The following is a 27,171-nucleotide window of genomic DNA, read 5'->3' as shown; positions in this document are numbered from 1 at the left end:
TACTAAGTGAAATAAGCCAGGCAGAGAAAGACAAACAGCGTATGATTCCAGTTATTGTGAAATCTTAAACAAGACCAAACAAACAAACAAAACAAAACAGAAACAGACTCATAGACACAGAGAAGAGCCTGGTGGTTACCATGGAAAAGGGGTTGCAGTGGGTGGGTGAAATAGATGAAGGGGATAAAGAGGCACAAAAATCTCAATTATAATACAAATTAGTCATGGGGATGAAAAGTACAGCATACAGAATACAGTCAATAATAATATTGTAATGATATCTACAACAATACTGTAATATCTTCTATGTTGATAATAACTACACTTACTGGGGTGAGCATTTAATAATGTAGATAACTCTTGAATCACTATGCTGTATTCTTGAAACCAATATAATATTGTGTATTAATTATACTTCGATTTAAAAAAAGAGCTAATGATTATGCAGCCCTAACTGTGTACCAGGCACAGCACTAAGCACCTGACACGCACCATTTATTTCATTTATACCCTCGCATTTAACTCTAGGACGGCAGCACCATTGTTTTTCCCATTTTACAGGGAAGGAAACTGAGGCTTGGGAAAATTAAGTAATTTACTGAAGGTCACTGGGTTGGAAAGGCAGGATTCAAACCCACACCGTGGCTCTCCATCTGTCACCTCCAGCGCTGCTTCTCAAGGTTTAGCATGCAAGGCTCACCTGGGAGCTTCTGATTCAGGTGCAGATTCTGATTCAGGATGTCTGGGGTGGGGTCTAGATTCTGTGTTTCCAACCAGTTGCCATGTGAAGATGCTACCACTGGTCCACGGACAACAATTCAAGTAGCAAGGGTATAGTTACCCTAACAGTTTTCTTGGTTCAACTTTCATGCTCCTACCGCCACCTCTCTGGTATAGCCTCCTGAGTACTGTGTTTCACTTCCACTGCCTCCCTGCCACATAGTAGGCACTCAGTAAATACTAGTGACCAAGTATCAGCAAAAGCACTGAAATAATTGTAGAGCCTGCTCTCTTAACCTTCAAATTAGCCTGAAATTAATCCTCCAATTTGCCTGAAAAAACTGCAAAGAATCAAGAGAAACTTGTCTTGAGCAGGAGGTCTAGGCAGCATTACACTTCACAAGGAAAATGTGACTCACACCACACTTTCTGCCATTGTCCGTGTGTCACATGCCATCCCTCTTCACCTGGGCAGTACCAGAAGTCATCCAGAAACTACAACCAGCCCTGCCTGAGAACAGAAATACTGCTTTAAATGACACCGGCTCACCTGGTTGGGTGGCTGTCCCCAAAGGAAAGCCAGAGAGATGGCGAGTGACACACACAAAGGGAGGAAATGCACCCCCAGCCCCTGCCTGGAACAGCAGTGCCAGGAGACACCCCTCTCTGGGAAGGAGGAAGAGGAAGTCAGGAGAGCTGTAAAGCTGACCAACAATCTGGGGAAGCCAACACAACAAGCACAAGAAAGTAGAAGGAAAAAAGAAGATGACTTTTAAATCATTGACTGTTTGAATTTGGCTGAGAAAATAAAAATCAACACTCATTCCTAAAGGTTTCCTCCGAGACTTGCCTCTCAGAGCTCACTTTGGGTAGTGAGTATTTTGAATGAGAAAATGGCCAAATTCCTACCTGCCAACTACATTAGAAGTGCATCTTCCTTCAAATACAAATGCTCTGAGGAGATCTACAGGTGCTGATGTGGAAAGTTAGCCTCAGTGCTAAATGAAAAGGCAAGAGGCAGTCAGAGTGTGAGCCCATATTTATAAAAATACATATATCCCATATTTATAATATGCATTAATGTTCATATATACCAAGGGAAAACATTGAGAAGACACCTTGCAGTGGTTCTATCTGGGAAACACGTTTAGAATAGGATGGGAATGCCACTTTCCATGTTTTACTTAAAACACCTTGTTAGGGATTGTATGTTGGTGTTCCCCAAAATTCGTAGGTGGAAGCCCTCACCCCCAGTGTAATGGCATTGGGGGTGGGGCCTTTGAGAGTGACTAGGGTTAGATGAGGTCACCTGGGTGGGGTCTTTATAATGGGATTAGTGCCCTTATAAGAAGAAATCAGAGAGCTTGTTCTTTTCCTCTCTGCCACGAGTGGACCCAGCAAGAAGGCAGCTACCTGCCAGCCAGGAAAAGAGGGGGCCCTAATGAGACACCAAGTCTGCCAGCACCTTGATCTTGGACCTCACAGCCTCCAGAACTGTGAGACATAAATGTTTGTTGTTTAAGCCACAGTCTGTGGTATTCTGTGGTAGCAGCCCAAACTAGGACATGATTTCTCTATGGTGTGATTTTTGTTTACAATGAGTACCTGCTCTCTTACAATAAAAATATCAATGAAAGACTTTTTCATACACAGAATAGTCATTTTTTTCCATACACAGACTGATACATTACTCCTTGCAGTATTTTCAGAGGTGGTCAAATGCGGCTGTAAAATGACCTCTTGTTTCATATGATGTTTACCGTCATAAGGGACCATATCTCACCCACTCTGAGGTGAACCACGAGCTGCTGTTACTGTATCCCTGGTGCCACAGCTCTGTCTGCCTGTCCTTCCAGTTACATCATTGTTTACTTTCTGCAAATATGCTGACTTAACCCATCCTGCCAGAGATCAGAGCGTGTTCTATAGCGGTGCCCAGTTCCGCCAGCAGCACACGGACTCAGAAGGGAGTGTGTTTTTCTACTTCTGGTCTGCATCTGTTTGTTGCATTCCAGTTACTTCCCTACATCAAGCAATTTTCTAATTGCACACATAAAACTGACATAGAAAGATTACTCTTTCCATTTGGTCTTTCAAACCCCTCTCATTTGTTTAGGAAACAGGACCTCTGACACTTTTGAAAAAGGAAAGACACTGATATATAATTATTATGTCCATACTGATACTGTTCATTTCTGCAACTACAGTTCATGGAACACTTTCTCACACGTTCCCGCTGAAAAACACTTGATCCTTATGATGACCTGGTGAGCTAGACTGGGTGGCTGTTATTATTCTCAACTTAAAGAGAAAGAAGCTGAGATTCTGAGTGTAGTGATTTGCCCAGGATCATAGATGTGGTAGGCAGCAAAGGTGATTCCAATTCATCAGTGGGTCTTAACCGTGACTGCATGTTAGAGTCACCTGGGGGCTTTTAAAAATGCCCATCTCCTGTAATCACCATGGCCAGTTGAACAAGAATCTCAGGGAAATGAGGTCCTGGGCATTAGAATTAAAAATTAAATATTTCTATGGTGACCTTGACATATGGTGAGGCCTGCGACCATTGCAATCCACACTTAAAAATCGGACAGTCTTACATTACACCCATGTATTTATTCATCATTAGGATTAAGAACTCCCTCTTAGAGGGGTTCCACAGGTGAGTACTGCCCAACAATAAAAAAGGAAGACGCTACTAATACATGCAACCACATGGAAGAACTTAAAATCATCAAGCCCAATGAAAGAAGCCAGACTCAAAGGCTACATATTTTAGAATTCCATTTGACTCTACTGCTTATCATTGGGTGATACTGGGCAAGTCACTTAGGATTTGTAAGGCCTTGGTTGGTTCACTATATGTGAGATCACAGTGGCACACACCTGCCTGATTTATGGGATCAGCATAAGGCATAGGATTACAAGGATTATGTATTGTAATGCTTGTAATGCTTAGGGCGGTGCCAGGCACCTAGCAAGTGACCAATACTACTAGATGTTTGCTCTTCTCAGTATTATAATTCTTCTCGATATGGTCTCATCTGAGCTCATCAAGGGATGGATGAGCTCTGTTCCTAAAGCACCCAGCACTGCTCTTGACAAGTAGAAGGTGCTCAATATGTGTTTGTCAAAAGGAAGGATAACAAATGTAGTCACATGTCAATGGCAGGCGTAAGGTCTCCATTTGAGTGGAATGGCACAGGGCTGGCAGCAGCCACCCTTGGGAGCATTTCACTTCAAATGACAGAGGTCTAATGTCTGAATTGTCAGCTTGAAACCAAGACCTCTACTTCGTTAATATCAGGAGTTTTGTTCCATTTTCCAGGGGAGCTTGTACAGGTGGCCTTGACCTCCCTAACAGCTTATAATTATTAGAGAATGCTCAAAAGCAACATCCAGTATATGGATTTCACAAATACCTCTGAGATAACTTAAAGGAAAAGCCTCTTTGGGATTGAATCTTCTGGTTGGGAAGGTAATGTGTTGGCAATAATGGAGTGAAACTGTATTCATGAGCGAACACCAAGGAGATCCCACAGAGAAGATAAATCTTTGAATGGGGAGTTCCCATTCAAGAAGCCCTGGGCAGAGATTGCTCCTCAAATCGTGAAGGGTATACCAGCCCTCTGAGGCTGGGGAGAGATGGCTGTGCACCATCATGAGGGAACTGGTGGTAATTTGATGCAATGCCTCATTTTTAGCATTCCTTTTGCACAATACAATGTCTGACTTTTGCTAGCAATGTCTGCCCACCTGCCAGCAGATATCAGCAATAAGAAGAGAAATTCCAAATGTAGAAAACCTATTCTGTCCAATACCCAGATGAACTGAACATACCCAGCATGCCTTCAGCTGATGCTCTCCTTTCAGGCCTGCTTGGGGGATCACAATTTCCCACAACACACTTCATTTCTTCACATTATGAGGCTTGGGGCAGAGGTGATTCACAAAGGCCAATTATGAAATGAATACACTTTTCTCAAGTGTGGTCTCTGGGGGATTAGCAGCACAGCTGCTGAGTTCAAGGATCCTTGTGCATAAGCAACTGCCCACAAAAGCCCATGTTTAAAGTGCCTGCGTATATCGCAGAGAAGGGCTTAGCCAATGGAACAATATCTCTTCATTATTTTCAAATGCCCTCATTAGAGAGACCATTTAAGGGATTCGGTTATTCATGAAAATATTTATTTAGTGACTAATATGTGCTAGGTAGTATCCTAGGGACTGGGGATACCCGATGAACAGTCAAGCAACATCAGCCCTCAGGGAGCTCACATTCTATCTAGTCAGGGTGACAGGCAATAGATGAACAAGTGACTATCTGGTATCTAATCACAAGTAATTGATAATTGACAGGCAGAAAATAAAGCATAGTAAGAGGCTGGAGAGTGATGAATGGGGCTTTATTAGAAAGAGTGACTGGGAGAGACATCCAAGAACTTCTTCCCAAATGCACAAAACCTATTCTGTCCAATACCCAGACAAACTAAACATACCCAATGCTAATATGCGCTGGGAAGGGAGCAAGGAAAGGCACCATGACTGACAGTTCAAGTGCGAAGAATAAACAGCAAATACTAAGGCCCTGAAATGGGAATGTGCTTGGTGTCCCTGAGGAATTACAAGCAGGCCACTAGCTTGGTTTTTAAAAAGATGCCCTATTAAGGAAATCAGAACCAATGATAATGGTAATAACAGCTAATATTAATTGTGGGTGTACTATGTACCTGGCACTGTGCCAAGCCCCATAAGTGGACTAACCCCTTGATTCAATTTTCATAGGCAGGAACTATTATTATTCCCATTTTACAGACAGAAATCTGTGGTTCAGAAGGTAAATAACCTACTCAAATTCATCAATAGCATGACATACCAGGATTCAAACAGATCTATTAGAACCCACATTATTAACAAGATGCCATACAGCATGCTTTACATAAAAAAAACAAAATGAGTCTTTTCATTAAGCACAACACTCAAGAACAAGAAAGCTAAGGCAAATAATAAGAACTTTAAATGATTTTAAAAAAAATTTGTCATGCTTACTACCCATCCAGCTGCCTGAAATGGAGAAAACTTTCTCTTCCTCTTAAGAGCAAAGCCTCAAGTTGGAATTTCTACTTTCTACAGCAAAAAAATATGGAAGGAACTACAAAACCTTTTCTCTGTATTCCTGAAGAGCCTTTCATAGTTGCTAGGTTTTTATACTGGGCAGTTTTCAACATCTATTTTCTATCTAACTATATAGGCCATCTCTAAATAGAAAGGAGTTGTTTTTCAGGGGGGGAAAAAATCAAGTTAAATCAAATCAAACACACTTGAACACCCATCTTTTTAAAAACCACTGTGCTAAAATACATGTAACAAAATTTACCATCTGAACCATTTTTAAGCATATAGTTCAAACTTACTAAGTACTTTCATAATGTCCTGCAACTACCACCACCACCCATCTCCTGAACTCCTTTTATCTTGTAAAACTGAAACCCTGCACCCATTAACCACTAACTCCCCATTTTTCCCTCTCTCAGTGCCCAGCAACCATCATTCTACTTTCTGTCTTTTCGAGTTTGACTACTCTAGACGCCTCATACAAGTAGAATCATACAGTATTTATCTTTTGGTGTCTGGCTTATTACACTTAGCATATCCTTAAGTTCATCCATATGGTAGCATACTGCAGATTTCCTTCCTTTTTAAGGCTGAATAATATTCCATTGTATGGATATCCCGCCTTTCGTTTATCCAATCATCTGTCAATGGACACCTGAGCTGCTTCCACCTTTTAGTAATGGTGAATGATGTCACTATGAGCACAGGTGTACAAATATTTATTCAAGTCCCTGCTTTTAATTCTTTTGGAACACCACTACTTTTCATTTAAAGTCTTCAAAATTCTCTGAAGGGGGAAATGCAACTATTTCTCCCTTGCCTTTTGGACTGCTGGCTGATGGAAAGGGCTTTTTCTAGTCAAGTCTAACACATGCGCTGTGAAAGGCTTTCTTTCTTGGTGAAATCAAACCACTTTCTACATGACTTGTGGTCTGTTATTTCTCATCAATTAAGACTGTAACAGGAGAGCTATAGGCAAAAAATAAACTTCCTTGCAACTTAAAATATTAATACTTATTTTCTGTACACACACATACACACATGTGTGCAAGCACACATGCAGGCAGCTCAAACCAGAAACACTATTAAGAAGACTATGGAAAAAAAAAACAAGATTATGAAATTTCAGAATGAACTGAGCATGTTAACGATTGGATTAAAATAAAACAAAGAATGCTCTCTGAATATTATTGTTTCAAAATCTTTTTGTATGTTTAGACAATTGTCTTAAATATATACGTCGGAGGGGGATTGTTAGGTCACAGAGTGGTTAACTCAAAGCTTAGCTTTTCAAGGAATTGCTAAAATGCTTTCCCAAGTGTCTGCACTATTTTATATTCTCACCCACAGTGGATGAGACTTCAGAGTTGCTACCTTCTCACCAACATTTGTGATTGTCTTCTTAATTATAGACAAGCTAGTGGGGGTGAAGTGGCATCTCACTGTGGCTCTGCTTGGCATCCTTTCATGTGCTTATTGGCCATTTGTATATCTTCTTTAGAGAAGTGTCTATTCAAGTCCTTTGCCCATTTTGTAATTGGATTGTCTGGTGGTGAGAATTCCTTATATATTCTGGATATTACATTCTTATCTGATATATGATTTGCAAATATCTCCTATTCTGTGGACTGTCTTTGCATTCACTTGGTGTTCTTAGGACCCTGAAGTGTTTAATTTTGATGAAATCCAGTTTAGTTGTTTTTTACTGTTGCTTGTGCTTTTTGTGATGTAAACTGTTACTTAATCCAAGGCCTTGGAAATTAACCTGTTTTCAGACTTTTATAGTTTTAGCATTTTCATTTAGGTCTGATTAATTCTGAATTAATTTTTGTGTATGGAATGAGGTAGAGGCTAACTTCATTCATTTGCATGTAGATATCCAGATGTGCCAGAACCACTTGTTGGAAAGACTATGTTGAAAACTGGCCATCAATGTAAGGGCTTATTTCTGGACTCTCAGTTCTATTCCATTCATTTCTATGTCTGCCCTTATGCCACCACTTGATTATTGTAGCTTTGTAGTAAGTTTTGAAGGAGGGAAGTGTGAGTCCTCCAACTTTGTTCCTTTTCAAGACTAGTTTGGCTCTTTTGGGTCTTTTACATCTTCTTCTGAATTTCAGGATTTGCTTGTCAATTTCTGTGCAAAAAAAAAAAATGAGTGGGATTTTGACAGAATCTGATCCAGATACTGAATGTGGGGAGTATCATCATCTTTATAATATCAGGTCTTCCAAGCAATGAACACAGATGTTTAGGTCTTTTAAAATTTGTTTAAGTCTTCTAAAATTTCTTTCAACAACCATGTAGTTTTCAGTATACATGTCTCACATTTTCATTTTACAATTTATTCCTAAGTATATTATTATTTATGATGCTATTGAAAATTGAATTGTTTTCTCAATTTCATTTTCATTCAGATGGTTCATTGCCAAGTGTAGATAAATACAACTGATTTTTGCATATTGATCTTGTATCCTGAAAACCCGCTGAACTTGTTCCTTAGTTCTAATTTTTTTTTTTAGTGAATTACTTAGGATTTTCTATACAGAGGGTCATGTCCTCTGTGAATAGAGATGGTTTGACTTCTTCCTTTCCGATCTGAGGGCCTCTTCTTTCTTTTTGTTGCCTAACTTCCTTGGCTAGAACCTCTTATGCTAAACTAAAGGAGAAAGGACATCTTTGCCTTGCTCCCAATCTTAGGGGGAAAACATCCAGTCTTTTCACTATTAAATATGTTAGCTGTGGAGTTTCTGTAGCCACCCTTTATCAGGGTGAAGTTCCTTGTGTTCCTCGTTGTTTTTAAACAACATGAAAGCCTGTTGAATTTTGTCAAATGTTTTTTCTGCATCCATCAAGATGATTACAAGGTTTAAATTAATTTCTAATTAATGAAAATCATACTATTCTTTTTGTAAAACAATTGTTCAGCATATATAAGGCTAGAGTCTCCCTAATTCTTTCCCAGCCACCCCAAGTTATCCACTATTGTCAGATTGCTCTGTTTCCTTTCAGATATTTTCCTATGCATGTCTGTGTGTGTATATCTGTTGAAAATACATGTTTCAATAAAAAAATATTATATTATATATACACTGTCTCATCTGCCTGTGAGCTCAGCTGACACTCCAGTGCCCCAGCTTTCTTTTAAGGCTGAGATCAAGGCCCTCTCTTCTGTGGGAACTCCTTAGGTCATCCTGTACCTCAGGCATCTTTTCCTTCTAGCCACAACTTAGGATCTTTCCCATCTTGGCACCCTTTGGATATGTTTAGCACAAGAGGTGTTCAGATTTGAACAGCCCGACTTTCAGGTGGTATACCCTGACACCCTAAACTTCTTTTGTACCTTCAGGAGCATTTCTAGATATTGCGTGATGATGGTACTAGAGCCACAGTTAAATTTTGAGCTATTCTGATATCTTTCCATGTGGCAGTGCTGGGGTGATGGGCTGAATTCAGCTGTCTTACACACTACAGACAGTCCCTGGCTTATGATGGTTTGACTTACAATCTTTTGACTTTACAATCATGCCAAAGTGATATGCATTCAGTAGAAATGGTACTTCAAAGTTTGAATTTGGATCTCTTTCTGAGCTCATGGCACTTGGCATAACCCTCATGCTACTGAGCAGTGGCAGGAGCCACAGCCTCACAGTTAGCCAGGTGATGACAAGGGTCAACAACCAATACACTCACAACCCCTCTGTTTTGCACTGTCAGTGAAGTACTCAATAAATTACATGAGATATTTGACACTTTATTATAAAATAGGCTTTGGGCTAGATAATTTTGCCCAGCTGTAAGCTAATGTAAGTAAGTGTTCTGAGCATGTTTGAGGTAGGCTCTGCTAAGCTCTGATGTCCAGTAGGTCAGGTGTATTAAAAGGATATTCACAAGTTGGAATGGGGTTATCTAGACATAATCCCTTTGTAAGCCAAGGAAGCTCTGTATGTTTTTTCATGCTGTGCCTGTGATACAGGCCTCCAGTGGGTGGAAGGGTGGGAGTCTCATTGCACGGGAGAATCAGGAATGACACGCCCTCTTTACTGCTGTGTGCTGCTTACACACCAGGCTTCTGGGTATGACTGGATTTGAAGAAAGGGCTTTGCTGTTTTAAAGTACCAAAACCTGAAAATCCCAATTTTGCCGTATTTTGCCCTTATTGTTTCATTAAAAGGAACAGAAAATAGGAGAGCAAAATAGCTGATTCTGGTGTAACAAGTACATCTCCCAAAAGAAATACACTGACGACAAAGGTTGGACTCAAAAAGCACACGGAAGCCAGGAATCTTCTGCCTTGGTCGGACATGACTAGACTTAAGCTAACCCTCTGTGTTCAGTTACAAAGGAAAAAGAACATATTTATAATATGTATGACATGTTGAAAACCTGTGTCACAAAAGATTATATCTAAATAGGTGTGGGGTATAAAAGAGGGTTTTGTAACTAACTTGTTCTTAACTCTTTGGGAGCAGACTGCTCCTTATAATGTGCACATCTATTATTAACTTTCACACTGGACCTCGTCCCTTGTGTTCAGGAATGTATCATGTACAGAAGGAGTGGAATGACTGAACAATGTCACCTCATTTAGCTCCTTGTGATAAAGGAGAGTTCCATTTAATGGCCATGTAACAAATATTTTGCTGATGGATTAATTAATTGTATCTCGTTAATCTAGCATCTTGATGGATAATTGTTTACCGGTATGTTCACCACAGTCTGTTTCTCCTACAGCAGTTCTGAGGAGTGTATCAATACGGGAGTCTTTAGCCTCCATAGTGGGACCTTTTCCTGTGGCAATGTTTGCCACTGCTGACATCAAACCTAAACTCATTCCATGGATGTCTGACACTCGGACTTGGGTACAGCCACGCTGTTATCTAGAATGGGAGCTTCACGTCTACCTGTAAGCTTCTATACTCTAATCACCAACTAATCAGAGAGGTGGCACACATTTTAGCACAAAATACACATGCCATTCTCATATGTATTTCGTAAGAATTTTTTAAAGTACATCCTTCCTCGAGGCCATATAACAACATGGATCAGGAGCTTTAGAAAGGCACTCACCTGTGGACCTACTTCTAGAAATTCTACTTCTAGAATTCCTCTTATATAAACAACCAACCAAATACACAAAGATAGCTGCACAAAGGTTGTATATTGAAGCAATTATTATAACAGTGATAAATTGAAAGCAACCAGTAGGAAAATGGTTAGAAAAGACAAGTTTTAAAAGAAAATGTTATATCTAGTCTATGTTAAGTATATATACAAACGTTATTCTATGAATTAAGATTTTCAAGGTTTGGAAAGTTTTACATCAAAATGTCAACACTGATTATCTTTAGGTGACAGAGTTATCAATGACTCAAAAATGTACATTTGCTTTATCTGAATTACCTGAGTTTTCTATTTTTTTGTATTGCTCTATGTATGTAATATTATTTTTTAGGTAATATAGGCCAGGCAACCCAACTTTAAAAAGCTGGAGGATACTTTTAATGAAAATTGGAAAGTAAGTTTTGGTAAAAACTCCAAATCACTCTGAGACCTATATTACAGAGAATCCTATTTCCGAGGTCTGGATATTAGCTGTAATAGCTTGTTTCAAATTCATCTGAGGGTTTTCCCATGGGCCCTCCACATCACAAAAACTCCCCATCAGGCCAAATGCTGTAATCGCACATGACTCTTACCAGATAGGCTCTCCAGAAGGATTGAATGATCAGGGCTGCCTCCTCTTCTGTCAGCAGGAGGGAGAGTGGGATTGGTGGCCGCGGGCTGAAAGCAATAAAATAGTCATATGCCCATGAGAATGCATCCTTCAGCTTCAGCAAGGCCTTTGACAACATAATGGCCTCTCTGATTAAATGCCTCAACCATTCCCATTCCTAGAAAGCAACCATGTCATTTTTGATACAAGAATTTAGGCTTGAGTTAGCATGTTTTATTTTAAAATCTGGGACAGATTTTTTTGTTCTTAACCAGAATAATCTTAAATCACTGTTAGCCTGCTCTGCATTGAAGGGCTAGGTTGCATGTTAGTCCTGAAGGTGCAACATAAGTTACTGACATAAAGGCATGTGGACAAAACACAAGCAATGTTTATTATATGCTGCATTGTGGCTGAGACATAATACAGGGCTCTTTTTCCAGCTTTCTCCTGAAGGGAAATTAAGTAGTCCATCTCTTGCCTGAAAGCAAAATATTGGACTTGATCTCTGATAAATTGTGTGCACATTCCAGTTTAATGTGGTTTAAATTCAAGCATATTTTAAAGTTACATTCTAGGACTACATAAGCAATTTTAATAAGCAATAAAATATCTCAAGTGCTAGGTCTTGACAGTGTCTGCTTTCCTGGGGTTTTCAGCTTGTGATAGGATTTTTGGTCATAGATAACACATTTAAAAATCATGTCTAAGTGCTCTTTTCTCTTTTCCCGCTAAAAGTTTTATAGAGATATTAGCTGCTGATGAGATCTTACAAATCTGGTTTCTTATGCTTCTCCCAAGCACAGTCATTATCTTAGACTTTTCATAAATAAACCTCTGAAAGAATGTGGGTCACACGGAAGCTGCTCCCAGGGTAGGATCTCAGAAAAACTTTGCAAGTGAGGGATTCCCAAGTGCCCTGGCCTCAGAGCTCTCCCTAATGACAGCCATCATTTGAGTTTATAGTCACTCCCATTGTGCAGAGAGGTTGACTAATCTACCCAAGGTCACACAGCTTGTAGGTGGTCTCCCCAGGATCTGGGCTTGACCCATCCAATCCCAAAGCCCAGGCTTCCCTCAATGCCATGCTGACACCAGTTCTCAACTGGGCAAACACTTGCAAATGCCCAGCCTGGCACAGGCTGCAAAGCTAACTGGTAACAATGCATGATTCTCCAGGATCTTTTTCTATTTCTGTTGTTTTTTTATTTTAATTTTATTTTTTGTTTTTTTTATCTTATTTCATTCTTTATTATTGTTTTAATTATTTAACAACAGCCACAACAACAAAAGCCCCACCCTTGATAAAGTATATTTGTTTGAATGAATGAATGCCCTTTTGAATTATTCCCAAATCAAAGTAACCAAAGCTAGGAAGAATTTTGGGGGCATTGAGACCACTTCTGGCAAGTTCAGAGTTGCCAGTTCTAGGTCTCTGGCTGGCCAGTAAAGGAGATTCTTCTACTTCTTTGGAGAGATAATTATACCCTCAAAATGATAGCATTGTTAGAACCCTCTCCCTAATGTTCTGTTTCCATTTTTATTTGCATGATGTGGTGGCTTTTTTTGTTGTTGTTGTTCTGTTTTTGTTTTCACTTCTTCTTGCCTAATGCCCAGTTTTCTAGGCTGTAACAGAGCATCGGAGCATCAGTATCTTGTGGGAGGCCTGCCCCTGGAGGCGCATCACCTTCATGCCTTCCACATTGAATGTCTCTCCTCATCCATTGTCTTTATTCTTTAAGGCTCCATTGTGTGACGTCAACAAATCACACCCCTGAAATAATTCTCCCTCACTAGTTAAAAACCAGTGGCTTCTAGAGAGACCTTGGAATTTTGAAAGAGACCTTGGTGTGCTGGCAGTGAATTTAGGAGGATTTATGAGAATCACGCATTAATATTACTGAGCGGTGTGGACTCCCCTCCTACCAGCTGGCTCCTTGTGGTTCACCACGCTGCCCCTCAAATGTGCCCTCCTACCTCAGGGCCTTTGCTTCCTCTGCCTCCAATATCTTCCTGCCCCCAGCCCAGGGCACCCTGCACGGCTGCCCAGGTTGCTGCCTAAGGGCACCCCACAGATGGGCCAGAGGCCTCTGAACCCCAGCCCAAGCTCTGCTCACTTAGCCACCCTCAGGGGCATGGGGCTGCATGTGCCCTAGGGTAGGGGCCCTTTTCCTAACTTGCTTAAGGCACCTTAGCGTTGGGGGTGGGGCAGCGAGCAGGAGGGGTGACTGCTGCCTCTTCTTCCCGGTTCTTCCCAGCTCCACTCAAATGTTAGGGATGGTGTTCTTTGATTAGGTTAGGGCCCAATGGTGCTCTGTGTAATTTTCCTGCCTAGTCCTCGGCCTAGTCCTATTTGGAGATAGGACTCTGTATGATGATCTAATTAATGCCCCAATCCTCAACTGGACTGAAAGCACCATGAGGCCAGAGACTACGTGCAGGACCAGAAACTTGGCCTGTGTGTGCTCCTCTTGGTATTCCCAGCACTCAGACTAATGCCTGGCACGTGGTAGGAGCTCATTAAGCACTGGTGGGATGAGCCTCTTGGCCTGGCAGTGTGCCAAGCACTTTCCACACATTTAATTCAATCCTCACAACAACAACAGTGAGCGATTGTCATCCGTTTGGAGTAAAGAAACCCAGGCAAAGAGGGGTGCAGTGACTCGCTCAAGGTCGCCATTTCCTGCTGAGAAAGCAAATTGCCCAGGAAACAGGGAGTGGTCCAAGGACAAGAGGAATGCAGCTTACAAGGTCACTAGAATGGAATTCAAGGTCTCGCAGCTGTGTTAAATAGAAAAAAACACAGTCGTTTGCCTCAAAGAAAAATAAAAACGGGGAGAAAAGCCTTAATCATAGAAAATGCCCTTTTCATTAATCCTCACAATAATAACTTGGCAGGTATTCATTTGTCTGAAGCTGTATGGGGAAATCCGATGTCAGGACAGCAGAACAAAGTGGAGTTTGTCACTTGGATCTGAGGGGAGATTTGATGGTGCCTTTCTGTTCAGCAGCAATTTTCCTGATTTAAGTATGTTTTTCTCTACTGATGTCATGAAATCTGCTCAAAATAACAATATTCCTGTTTCAGAACAGCGATAGGAAAAGAGAGCTGCGAATCTGGGGACACAACAGGCTGGGCCAGCCCAACAAAGGGCTTTCACCAGTAATGAAACCCTGGGCCACTTGGCGTCACAATAACATCTCCAGAAAGCGAAATGAGATTTCTAATAGGCCCTTAGGCATCATATGAGGCCATTGTTAGTGACATCCCTGCTTTCAGGGCTAAGTAATGGGGGGCTGTTTAGTTCCCACACCCAGAATGAGTATGAGAAAGCCAGTGTAAATCAGGCCAAATGAAAAGGACTTAATCTTCGGAGAGTACTCCCTGGCAGTTATCAATCATGTCAGCAGGCCAGCTGGAGAGGATAGAAGGCACTCCAGACCCTTTTCTCTCTTTTGGAATCAGTGCAACTGGCTGTAGGTCAAATAAAAATAGAGATGGAGCAGAGGCGACTGCTCATCACTGGGGAGCTGGAGGGGGGAGAGGAGGGAAGACAAGCATGTCAATCACAGAAGGCAGCTGAGGCTCGCTCCTCCAGGACTTCAGCTGGACCTCCCCAGAGCAGATGGGGCTGCGTGTTCCAACAGGCAAAACAGCCTGCTGAGTATGTTTCCAGGAAGACTTGTCGGGTTGGTAATGCTCATTTGTCATGTCCTTCGTCTTTTCTCAAATGTGAATTAAATGTATTTGAATCTCAAGAACTGATGCTGTAATTCTGAGGAGGAAAAGCATTTATTTTTTTCTGACTGTATGTGCATGTGTGTACGTCCAAATGCATATGCTAACACACACACAATTTTTTCCCCTTTCTTGGATGCTAAGTAAGAGAGGTGCAGGACCTAAACAAGACATAGCATGCTTATAAAATTCCTAAGAGAATCTGAGAAGTCAGTCTTTACCAATTTCTCCACCCAGTTCTAAGACAAGAGGTACCATCCAAAGTGGTATTATTTAAGCAGAATTAAGCAGAAAGAAAAAGTTTGCTTTATATTGAAAACTGAATCTTGGACTCCAAATTCTATCCACTTTGCATTAGGTAAGAGATTGTTTTCTTGGAACCTGAGAGCACAACCCAGATGTGAAGCCATTTACAAAATGACACAGATCTGAAATCAACCATCAGTGCTAAAGCTTTTCCAGAGCCCAGTATTTGGTAAGGGCTATCAGTCATATACAGCAAAGGCGATTACTCAGTGTCTGACCTTAGCCTTAACTGTTTTCCCAAACATTCTGTGTTGTAGGCATGAACTTCATATATTTAGAAGTACAGTAGAGGTTACCTGGAATGGTACTTCCAGACATAAGGTGACTAGCCATCAGGATGGAATCTCATAGGATTCTGTCAATTCCAGCCTACTATTGTGGGACGAGCAGCTCTGAAATCAGAAAGGGGGAGCCAGCTGCATTTCTCTCTAGCAGCCCTTAAAACGTGTTTAGAAATCGTGGTTACTAGGTTGTGATCTTGCTTTCGCCCCCTCATGAACTCCACCCAGGGAGGCCAGCAAACAGTTATTACCCCAGCAGCAGGCTGAATCACTCTCCTAAGTTAAACACAGAGTCAACTCCCATTTTTCCAACCCCACCACTGAAAGCTGCATAGAAGGTCAAGTTAACAGTAATCACTGAACAACATGCTGCGAGGCCATGTGCTCCCCTGTGGTTCTTAAAATATGCATATTCTAACAACCACCTTAAAAATCAAGGCTGCCACACTTGATGCTCTCAGATGATTATGGCCAGATTGCTGTTACTTAGTCTCTTTGTAATTGATGACATGTTATCTCTAATGTGACTAAAGGAAATATTTCAGGAGGCTTGCCACCCCTCCATCCTACCCCCACAGGTAAGAGGGTGTGTGGGGGTGGGGCAGATCCCCCTCCCTCCTCACTCCTTCCAAACCTCATGACAAGGATCTTAACTCATTTTGTGCCATGGAAACTTTTCTTCTTTGACAGCTTGGATTCCTTCTCTCAATAACGTTTTTAAAAATATTAAATACACAAGATTTCAAAGCAAACCAATTATACTGAAAAACAGTTATCAAAGTATTAAAAAAAACTGTTGGCAATATAGTAATATTATGTGCTTCTTAAGTATGTAGTGAAGAAGAAAAACTAATGGCAGGTTAATTTACGACTGTAATCTGAAAGGAGTGACAAGTGTATATGATATTTCAACATTACTGCAACAGGTGGAATGAAGCATGACAAGATCTCTCTTATTAGTGACCAAGTCCCAGATAGGTACTGTGGGTACCACTGAGGTTTATAATTAAAAGAGAGGCTAGATGGAGAAGACAAGTAGTGACTCTGTGGCATCGTACTACACTGATGGACAGTGATTGCAATGGGGTGGAGGGGGACTTGATAATATGGATGAGTGGTGAAACCACAATGTTGCCCATGTGAAACCTTCATAAGATTGTGTATCAGTGATACCTTAATTTAAAAAAAAGAGAGAGAGGCTAGCTTTCCATTAGAAACTAGTGAAAATACAGAATTTTCCTGCCTACCAAGTTCAGAGACTCCTGAATCATAGACAGTTGTAGCTAGCTGTGGAAAGGCGGGAAGATGGGGTTTATGTGTCAGGATGAGATTGAGAGCTAAAGACTCAAAAATAAAAAAGACGAATCCAAACAGTGAAAGGAGACTATCAAAAAATACAGTGACTACTAAGTTATGAAATGTGACCAAAAAGTTATTAAAGGGCTGCTTCCCAGACAGAAGAGTCACTGTCATATAGTTAGGTAGTCACTATATAGGGGGTAAAAAACAAAGTTTCATACTTTTATTCCCTATAAGTTGCAATTCTTCAGTAACACATTAAAATTTCAAAACAGAACTCTAACTTCCCCTGTTCCATTCCACTCAGTGGCTCCCCATTCAGCCAGTTGCTCAGGCCTGAAATCTCCAAGCCATCTAGCACTGCTCTCTCTTGCTCACCCTTCAACCAATCCATCCAGTCTTCTTCGCTCTGACATCAAAATATATTCCAAATCCAGCCTCTTCTTGCCTCTTTTCCACTCTGAGCTGCCATCACCTCCTGCTGTAGCTGCCTCCTCACTGGGCCTTCCTGCTTCTACTGATAGAGCTGACTTCAGTCATCTCCCCATCTGGCCACCAGAGTGATCTTTTTAAAAAATAAATCAGATTGCCTTGATCTTCACTCAAAACCCTCCAATAGTTTTCTATCACACTAAGAAGAAAAAAGATAAACCATATTCTTCGCCATGGCCTCTGAGGCCCCACCCACCCTTTCTGGCTTCATTTTCTACTGCTCTCCACCTCCCTCAACAACTCTTGCCTCACTGGCCAAGTGTGTGCCTTCACAGTGGCTGTTCCCTCTGCCTGGAACAAACTTTCTTCTGATTTTTGTAAGGCTGGCTCCCTCTGCTTGTCACTCAGGCCACTGTGCAAACATTATTTAGAGAAGGGAACCTTTTAGTGTCTCTTAACATCTTAGCCCAAGCCCTGGGGCTCTCTATCCACTTACTCTGCTTTAGTTTTCTTCAAGGCACCTGGGGCTTCTTTACATTATACAGTCTGTCAGTTTAGTTACTGTCTGTCTTCCCACCACAATGTAAACTCCACAGGGGCCTAGATGTTCTCTCTCTCATTCTCTACTCCATCTACGGAACCTAGAAAAGTGCCTGGAAAAGGGCAGGCTTTCAATAACTATTTTTTAATGAATGAATACTATTGTAGATAAGGAAACGGAGAACTTTCTGTAACGTCAGAATTTATCAGAAGCATAGCAAATATTTGGTCTTTCTCTTACTTGGTCATTCTGCTACCCATGTTTCATCTTGCTAGACAGCAGTGGCTTCTTTTAAAATTGAGGATGAAATTAAGCTGCTGTTCTCTGAATGCCTAGTATGAGCCTGCTGAGGTGGGTATCTTTACTTGCTTTCTGCTCATCACCCCACCCCCCTTCTTGCGCTATCAGTACTCACATTTTGCTTTGATAGCACCCACTCCCTGTATTGGGGGGGAACATGGGTCACAGTGCCTTGCCCTCCCGTGGCTGAACAGTGCACTGAAGACCTAAGCTTAGCCAAGCAGATGCTGCTTCCCTATAAAGGACATCTTGGGCAGACTGGCAGAGACTAGAGGATTCTTCCAGCATTGGTGTCCTGAAAACTTGGGTCTGTGTTCCCTGAATCCTTCTACCTGCTCTATAAGACCAGATCCTCATCTTTGCCTTTAGGCTTGTGAATTATCTTTTTTTCTTCAAATATACAGCCTTTTTCTTAAGTAGCCCTTTCATTTCTGTTGCTTGCAACAGAGAACTCTGATACCATCTGTAACACTCCCAGCAATGCTGCAACGTAGGTGTTCATTCCATCCATGGCACAGAAGAGAGGAGCAAGGCTCTGGTGAGAAGGGGTTAGTTTCAGGTTCTCCAATGGTGGCAGGCTGCACAGTGGTCCTCCAAGATGTCCACATCCAACTCCAGATTTGGTGAATATATATGCCCCCTTACATGGCAAAAAGGATTTTGTAGATGTGATAAGGATCTTGAGAGTATCCTGGATCACCCAGGTGAGCCAAAGATGTAATCACACACATACTTACGAGGGAAGCAGAGGGAGATACTATCACAGAATAGATGTGACAATGGAAGCTAGGGGGTCAGAGTGATGCAAAGAAGGGGTGCAAAGCCTGCCAGCATATAGGGAGCCTCCAGAAACTAGAAAAGGCAAGAAAATGAATTTTCCCCTCTAGCCTCCGAGGGGACTGATTCTGGAGCCTTCAAAATCTAGTCTCCAGAGCTCTAAGAACTATAAGGGAATAAATTTGTGTGGTTTTGAGCCACCAATTCTGTGGTGTTTTGTTAAGCAGCCATAGGAAACTAATACACCAGTTAGTAAAGGGCAGAGCTAAGACCAGGACCCCTGTGAGTCTGCCATGCTGCCTCCCACAAGTCACATGCAGACAACAGGAAGGAGGAAGGAAGCAGTTTCACGTGCCCCTGAGAAAGGGCCACCCACGTGCCAAGGCTTCAGCTTGAGGGAGGATTTATGCATCCCAGCATGTCCCAAATTCCGGAAACAGCTTTCCTTCCAGTTGGAGAACAAATGCTCACATGAAGAACAAAGATGATATATTAACCTCATGAGATGCTCTGGCCTCTGAAATGACCAAGACAAAAGTCTACCCTTCTATAAAACAAAACAAATTAAAAGGATTCTTTCCTTCCGACAGAGCATGATGGTACATTTTCTGCTGTGCCACCACTTAATTGCGATCTTTAGTGCAAAATGCATGCCGGTTCCTGTGTCATTTTAGAGGCATGAGCGTTTCAGGGCCACTGTTAACCTCAGTACAGACAGACCATCCCGAGGCTGGTGCTTGTCCTCAAACGGCATGGTGACACTTTTCTTTCCACCTCAGTTTTTGGTCATGAGATACCTTCCACCCACATGAAAGTATCCTGGACTTCTTTTCTTTTTTTTGTTCAAGGGTAGAACTTAACTGAAAAGACATTTCACCCAAAGTAGGCTTTTCTTTTCTCTTCTAAAACACAATCTTTGTTTGATTGAAGGTCTCGGCTTTAAGATGTCTTTCATGAGCCTTCTCCCTTGGGACGTGGGACCAGATAGGCAGCAGTATGCTTTTGTTCCTTGTGCTTCTTTAGTGATTTATTTTTGCAAATGAATCCAATCAATTCTTTTCTTTCAAAACAGAAAGTGAAACTTTCCCTGTTTTTAGTAATAATTTCTTAGCAAATAATTTCATTGCTTCTGACTGACTGATTGAGTCAGGATGATTTACCACAAAAGATGGTGCTGGACTCATAAATAGGAGTAAAGTTAACAGCAGGTATGACATAATCCATTGTTGCTAAAAGGTGGGGAAGAAAACACCCTCACCTAGCTCTGATTAGAGCATATGGTAAATTGTTTTTCTTTAATTGACGTATCAGTGATACACAATCTTATGTTGGTTTCAAATCTATAACACAGTGGTTCAACAGTTTCCCCTATTATTAGATCCTCACCCCCACTAGTGCAGTTACTATCTGTCAACATAGGAAGATGTTACAGAATCACTGACTATATTCTCCATGCTGTATTACTATCCCTGGGCTCAACTTATATTATGATTGAGAATTTTTGTGCCCCTTTACCCCCTCATCCTCCCCATCCAGCTACCCCAACCCCTTCCCCATGGTAACCAACAGTCATTTCTCAGTGTCTATAAGCCTACTGCTATTTTGTTCATTTTGTTTTGTTTTTAGATTCCATAAGTAAGTGAAATAACAAGTATTTGTCCTCCTCCACCTGGTTTATTTCACTTAGTGTAATACCTTCTAGGTCCATCCATGTTGTTGCTAATGGCAGGATTTCTTTCTTTTTTATGGCAGGATAATATTCAATTGTGTGTATGTACCACATCTTCTTTACCCATTCATCTGTTGATGGATACTTTGGTTGCTTCCCTACCTTGGCTGTTGTAAATAATGCAGCAATAAACATAGAGGTGTATATATCTTTTAGAATCATAGAATCAGGGATTTTATTTTCTTTGGGTAAATTCCTAGAAGTGGGATTACTGGGTCATATGGTATTTCTATTTTTAATCTTTTGAAGAACCTCCATACTGCTTTCCACAGTGGCTGTACCAATTTACATTCCCACCAACAGTGTAGGATGGTTTTTCTCCACAATCTTGCCAACACTTGTTATCTCTTGTCTTTTGGATAGTGGTCATTCTAACTGGTGTGAGGCGATATCTCATTGTGGTTTTGATTTGCATTTCCTTGATGATTAGTGATGTGGAGCATCTTTTCATACAACTGTATTTCATCTTTGGAAAAATGTCTGTTCAGATTCTCTGCCCATTTTTTAATCAGGTTATTTGTTTTCTCAGTGTTGAGGCATGTGAATTCTTTATATATTTTGGATATTAACCCCTCATCAAATAAATCACTTACGAATATATTCTCCCATACTGTCACCTTTTTGTTGTGCTGTTGGTGTCCTCTGATGTACAGAAGGTTTTTATTTTTTATTTTTTACAGAAGCTTTTTAATTTGATGTAGTCCCACTTGTTCATTTTTAAATTTTGTTTCCTTTGCCCAAGGAGATGTGTCCAGTAAAAAAATTGCTTACGCTTACATTCAAGAGATATTTGCCTATGTTTTCTTCTAAGAGTTTTATGGTTTCATGTCTTATATTTAGGTTTTTGATCCATTATAAGTTTACTTTTGTGTATGGAGTAGACAGTAATCCAGTTTCATTCTCTTGCATGTAACTGTCCACTTTTCCCAACACCAGTTATTGAAGAGACTGTCTTTCATGGTGAAACTGTTTTCATTCCCAATTATTACTCTTTTCCCTGTAAGAGAACTGTGCATCCCTACTTTTTGCCATATGCCTTGGAGTCTGTCAATTTTCCTATAGTACTGATATTGAGCTTGGCCATGGGACTTGTATTGGCCAATGAAATATGAGCAGAAGCAATGTTTGCCATTCGTGGATTGGCCAATGCTCTTCTACCTCTGCCATGAGACTAAGGGTGGGGGCTGCTCCTTCATTCTGGCTCTCAGAATGAACAGAGCTATGGAGTAGAGCTGAAGGTGACATGCAGCCACTATACAATGGACTGAAGAATAAAACTTTGTTATACATCTTAGTACATTGATAGACAGTGACCGCAATGGAGGGGGTGAGGACTTGATAATATGGGTGAATGCTAAAACCACTGTGTTGTTTATGTGAAAACATCATAAGATTGTATATCAATGATACCTCAATTAAAAAAAAAGAAATGGATGATGCTAAAATTAAAAAAAAAATCTTTGTTATAAGGCACTGAGATTTGAGGGTTGTTATCGCAACAAAACCTAGAGAAAGCTGACAGAATACTGCAGGAATTTGGGCAATAGCATGGAAGAGCACATATTAATTGGGAGTCTTTAATTTGCAAGTATCAGAAACCTAACTTAAACTGGCTTAAACAAAAAAAAAAAAAAAAAAAGGAAAGAAAAAGGTACTTATTGGTTCACTTAACTCAGAGGGGCAGACTTGGCTTTGAGCATGGCCACACAGAGAGGCTCCAAACAATGCCCTGGGATGCAGGCCCCAGTGGCCTCTCAGGTCTGCTGTCAGCTCAGACACAGCCCCTTCAGGTGGTTGCCTTCAGAAGCTCAAGGCCTATAACATCAAAGCTCCAAATGCTTCCTGAAAAATCTTAGGATTATCTCTGATGGAACATTTTGGGAGTAACATGATGGTCAGAGGGATTCACTGCTCTGATTGGCCAGTCCTGGGTTCCACACCAGCCCCATGCCACAGGTAGAATCAGCTCATTGTCTACACGGACAGTGTAGAAGGGAGAAATCAGTGCAGTGCTGGAAAAAAACATAAATGTCTTCCACAGAAAGCCAAAAAATGGAATAAAAAGAAAAATAATACTGTAAGTTGGTCATGGGCATAATAGTACAGTACAGAGAATATAGTCAATGATTGTATAATACCTTTCTGTGTTGATAGTAACTGCACTTGAGGGGGTGAAGAGTTAATAATACAGGTAACTGTTGAATCACTGTGCTGTATATCTGAAACCAATATAAGATTGTATATCAACAATACTGCAATAAAAATCATATATAAAAAATATTTCAAAAAGAAAAAAAAAAGAAATAGAATAAATATCCTTTGTTCTACAATTGTCTTAATTCTCAAGGTAATTACAGATTATATAAAAACCATAAAATAATATAGAGGAGAAAATTAAAGCCATGTTCTTGCCATTTGGGGTAAAACATTCTTTTGAAAGACTTTTTAGATCTAGAGTTAAGTTTATGATGATCCTTGATTTTAAAAATTTCCCTTTCACCTCATTGTTCATTTTATAAATATGTATCTCTCATATATGATATATCTTAGTTATTTTTATAGACCTAAGAGAATTCTTAAGGGTTGTCAATGTCTATATAAAATGGCTACATAAAATGCAGTGATTTAAAAAAATAGTCATGGAAAATAGGTAACTTCGAAGGGACAGAAAGGGTGAAGAATAAGGTTAATTATAGGGAACTTGTAGGAGAAGGGCCCATCATTTATGTGATAAGCAATCCGCAGCCACCCGTGACAAATGATCCCAACCTACCAGCTGTGATCTGACAATATAATGACATCATGCATCAAAGATGGCTTGGCAGAATTTATCTCACCAAGAACATTAAAATGAACCAATCTTATGTTTTAGATGGCTCCCGCAGGTAGTAGGTACGATAATCTGAGGTACTAAAGGTTAACACATACACAATATACAGAGGTGTTGCATCTCACACAGGGGTTGTAATATGAACTCAGGACATCAGATGAAAATCACATTTAGTCAAAACTTCCCCTGAACATACCTTACATTACCCATATAAAGATGTAGCATCTTTCAATCTGCCTCTCATAGCCAGTTTTCTTCTGGTCTTAGTACTGATTGCTCTAAGTTCCAGGTGATGTAAGGGGCAGTAGAGCAGAGCAATTCACTATGCTCTTAATAGCGGGGACTCTGCAGCAAGGCTGCCTGAGTTCACATTCTGCCTCTGCTGTTACTAGCTAGTGACCTTGGCCTCAGTTGTTTCTCTGGGATATGGCTGTTGCTGGGATAGCTCGTACTCATGGAATTTGCAGTGTCCCTTTCCATAACAGCCTCCCTTGCAGCTGGCTTGGTGCCATGCTCTGTGAGAAGCAGTGAGAAGGTTAAGACATAGTGTGCCTCCTCCACTCTTTTCATCCTTTGCTTCAGTGACATCAAGGCCACATGTTCCAAACAGCCATGACTTATAAGGGACTGTCCGACCTGTATCTGTCTTTGTATGAGTATTTCGGTATTATTTATAACTGCAGCCTTGCCTGGCTTAGCTTGACTAATATAATGGGGACAATAATATGTCCTACTTTGTGGGTCATTACATGAGTTAAATTAGGTAACATTTGTAAGATTTTCAGAATAGTACCTGAGTAAACACTACGTTAAGTGCTTGGCTGGCTGGCTGGTAGGTAGGCAGGAAGGTAGGCAGATAGGTATGCAAGTGGACAGACAGAAAGCAGCTGTTGCCTTATGGGCTGCTCAAGTCACACTTGTTACAAGTGGCATGTAAAATTGAGAACAAGAAAGGAAAATGCTGAGTCATGTGTCCTGTTTCATGCTTCCTTTCCAGAGTGGAATGGCTTGCATTTTTAAATTCTTCTTTCTCTGTCTTTCCCCCAGAAGCATATCACTGAATGAACATAAATTAAGTACACATATACTGCAACCCAACTATACACAAAATCCGGGCATAAAGACAGTTTAACTGCGTCAAGTTCCATGGCACATAGTAAGTATCCAATAGATGGTAGCCAGCTAGCTTGTGAATTATGTCTGCTCCATAATGTTAGGGCACATGTGCAATGAAAAATAAATTAAATAATCCCCTTTAAACAGCTGGAACACACCTGCTTGGTGTATGTATCAATACTGGAAAAAAAAATCCCTTAACAGCTGGAACAAGAATTCCTCCTAGGTAAGGAAACAGCTTTGCTTCTACGAAAGACTATTTTACCGATGGAAAAATGGAGGCTCAAAGAAGTTAAGTCATCTGTGTCCAGAATCACATAGCTGGAAATGGTGGAGCTGGTTTCAAGTTGTGATTCCAGAGTCCAAGATCCTAAAGCCTATGCTACATTGTTGCCACGTCTTTGAGTTCCAGAACATTCTTACACAGCCCTGAGAGTTGCGGGATTTGACTTACTGTCATCTTCCACCCATCCCCAAGCAGCCTTCTCAGACACGCCCATCATACATACTGATGACACCTCCAACATGATGACCCCCTGTCCACATGATTCCAGGGCACCCATCTTCCCTTGGGTCAGTCACTCAAGAGAATAGTCACATCTGAGAATGGGTTGTCCCTGAACACGGTCAGTCTTGATTTCCCAAATTCCTGGTCTGATCATAAGCTTCTCTGTCCTCCATCTTTCCCACCTATTCAGTTCTATTTATATTATTATTATTCAGTTCTATTCACATTATTATTTGCCCTTATGTGAAACTATGATTTGGGAAGGTTATTGGTGCCTACCTAGAACAGGTGTCAGCAAATTATAGCCCATTGGTCAAATCTACCCATTGCCTATTTCATAAATAAACTTGTATTGGAATACAGCTGTGCCTGTTCACAATATTGTCTATAGCTGCTTTCATGCCACAGCAGTGGAGCTGAATTCTTGTAAGAGACCATATGTGGCCTGCAAAGCCTGAAAGATACACTACGCTTTACAGAAAAAGTTTCTGACCTGACCTAGGAAGTCATTTCCTTATTCCCCAGGAACTCTGAGATTATTGAAGCCATGTTCTAAGGGCAAGCCCAGGTTCTGATTACTTTAATCCTTCTCCTCATTGCTACTGGGGAGACTGCATTTGGCATTGGAGGCTGACAGGAGGGAACTGGTTTGTGAGTTGTGCACTCCCAGAGCCAGGCCTTGGGCGGGGTGACCATGGCTTCCCAACCGCTTCCCAATGAGGCCCGCACCTACAGCTCTCTGCTCTCTCCGTGCCTCAGGGCCACTTTCCTCCCATGCCTTTTGAGCTTCTCAGCGTGATCACATGAAAACTCAGTTTCCCCCACCGTCTCACTCCAGTCACCTCCAATGGAGAGCAGCCCTCAGCCTTCCCAGTTGACTGCCAGTCAGTGGATAATACCTTGCCTGCAGCATATTCACCATTCAATCAGGTGCTCTCAGGGAGCTTTGAAAAATCTCATTGTTTCTTTTCTCTTTAATTTTTTATTATGGAAAATGTCAAAGATATAAAAAAGTTAAAAAAAAGGAAAAACCCATGACATCATCATGGCTAGCTTCAGTCATACTGTTGTCCGCATCAGTCGCTCAATGTTAACTTCCCACAACCCCATCCATGGGCATCATTTCATTTGTCATTCATAAATATTTCAGCATGTTTCTAAAAATGTTTTAAACTCATGAGTATAAAATCATTATTATCACCCCTAAATAAAATAACAATAATTCTTCATAACATCAACCATTTATTAAGTGTTCAAATTTCTAGTCATCTCCTTATTTTTCTTCTTAGTTTGTTTCTTTGAATCAGGACCTAAGTAAAATCTACACACTGATGTTTCAAAAACCATATGGACTCTACTATCCCCATTTTAGATGTTTCTGAGTTTGGTATGTTTCTTACTTCCAATGTGAACACATTAAATGTAGTATTTCTTTCTCTTCCTGAAAATTGGTTGTTAAATTGTTAACACAATTTATAGAACATGATAATTTGTGAGAAAAATGTTAAGATATTATTAGAGAAGTTAACAATGCTTTCCCTTGTATTTAAGATCCCCTGGGCCCAGTCTAGACCTTTCACTATATTACTTTGCCAGTCTTCAACCCTGATTTTATCCAACCACCTATGTTCACCACCCGTTTCCAGGGTTACAGGAGGCAGATGGACGTAATCACTTAAACAGGTTGTTTATATGCATCACAAATTCAGGCCATCAGCTAGGCCATCCCTATTTATTCCTACTTGATTCCCTATGGGTTTCA

At 40.8% G+C, this 27,171-nt stretch overlaps 1 protein-coding gene across 6 annotated transcripts in view; it reads right to left on the bottom strand.

Moving 5' to 3' along the window:
• Positions 1-27,171, bottom strand: part of IQCK (IQ motif containing K) — a 134,180-nt gene that overhangs the window by 50,013 nt on the left and 56,996 nt on the right. For 4 of the 6 annotated variants that reach the window (XM_057486992.1, XM_036917054.2, XM_057486995.1 and 1 more), the window contains exon 7: positions 11,535-11,619. The exons of the other annotated variants lie outside the window; for them this stretch is intronic. In XM_057486992.1, coding sequence (XP_057342975.1) covers positions 11,535-11,619 — 85 coding nt within the window. The remainder of the gene's footprint in view (positions 1-11,534; positions 11,620-27,171) is intronic. 6 annotated transcript variants of the gene reach the window in all.

This window comes from Manis pentadactyla, chromosome 10 (genome assembly GCF_030020395.1).
Source record: "Manis pentadactyla isolate mManPen7 chromosome 10, mManPen7.hap1, whole genome shotgun sequence".
In the NCBI taxonomy this organism is placed as follows: domain Eukaryota; kingdom Metazoa; phylum Chordata; class Mammalia; order Pholidota; family Manidae; genus Manis; species Manis pentadactyla.
This window is presented reverse-complemented; position numbering and strand designations above follow the sequence as displayed.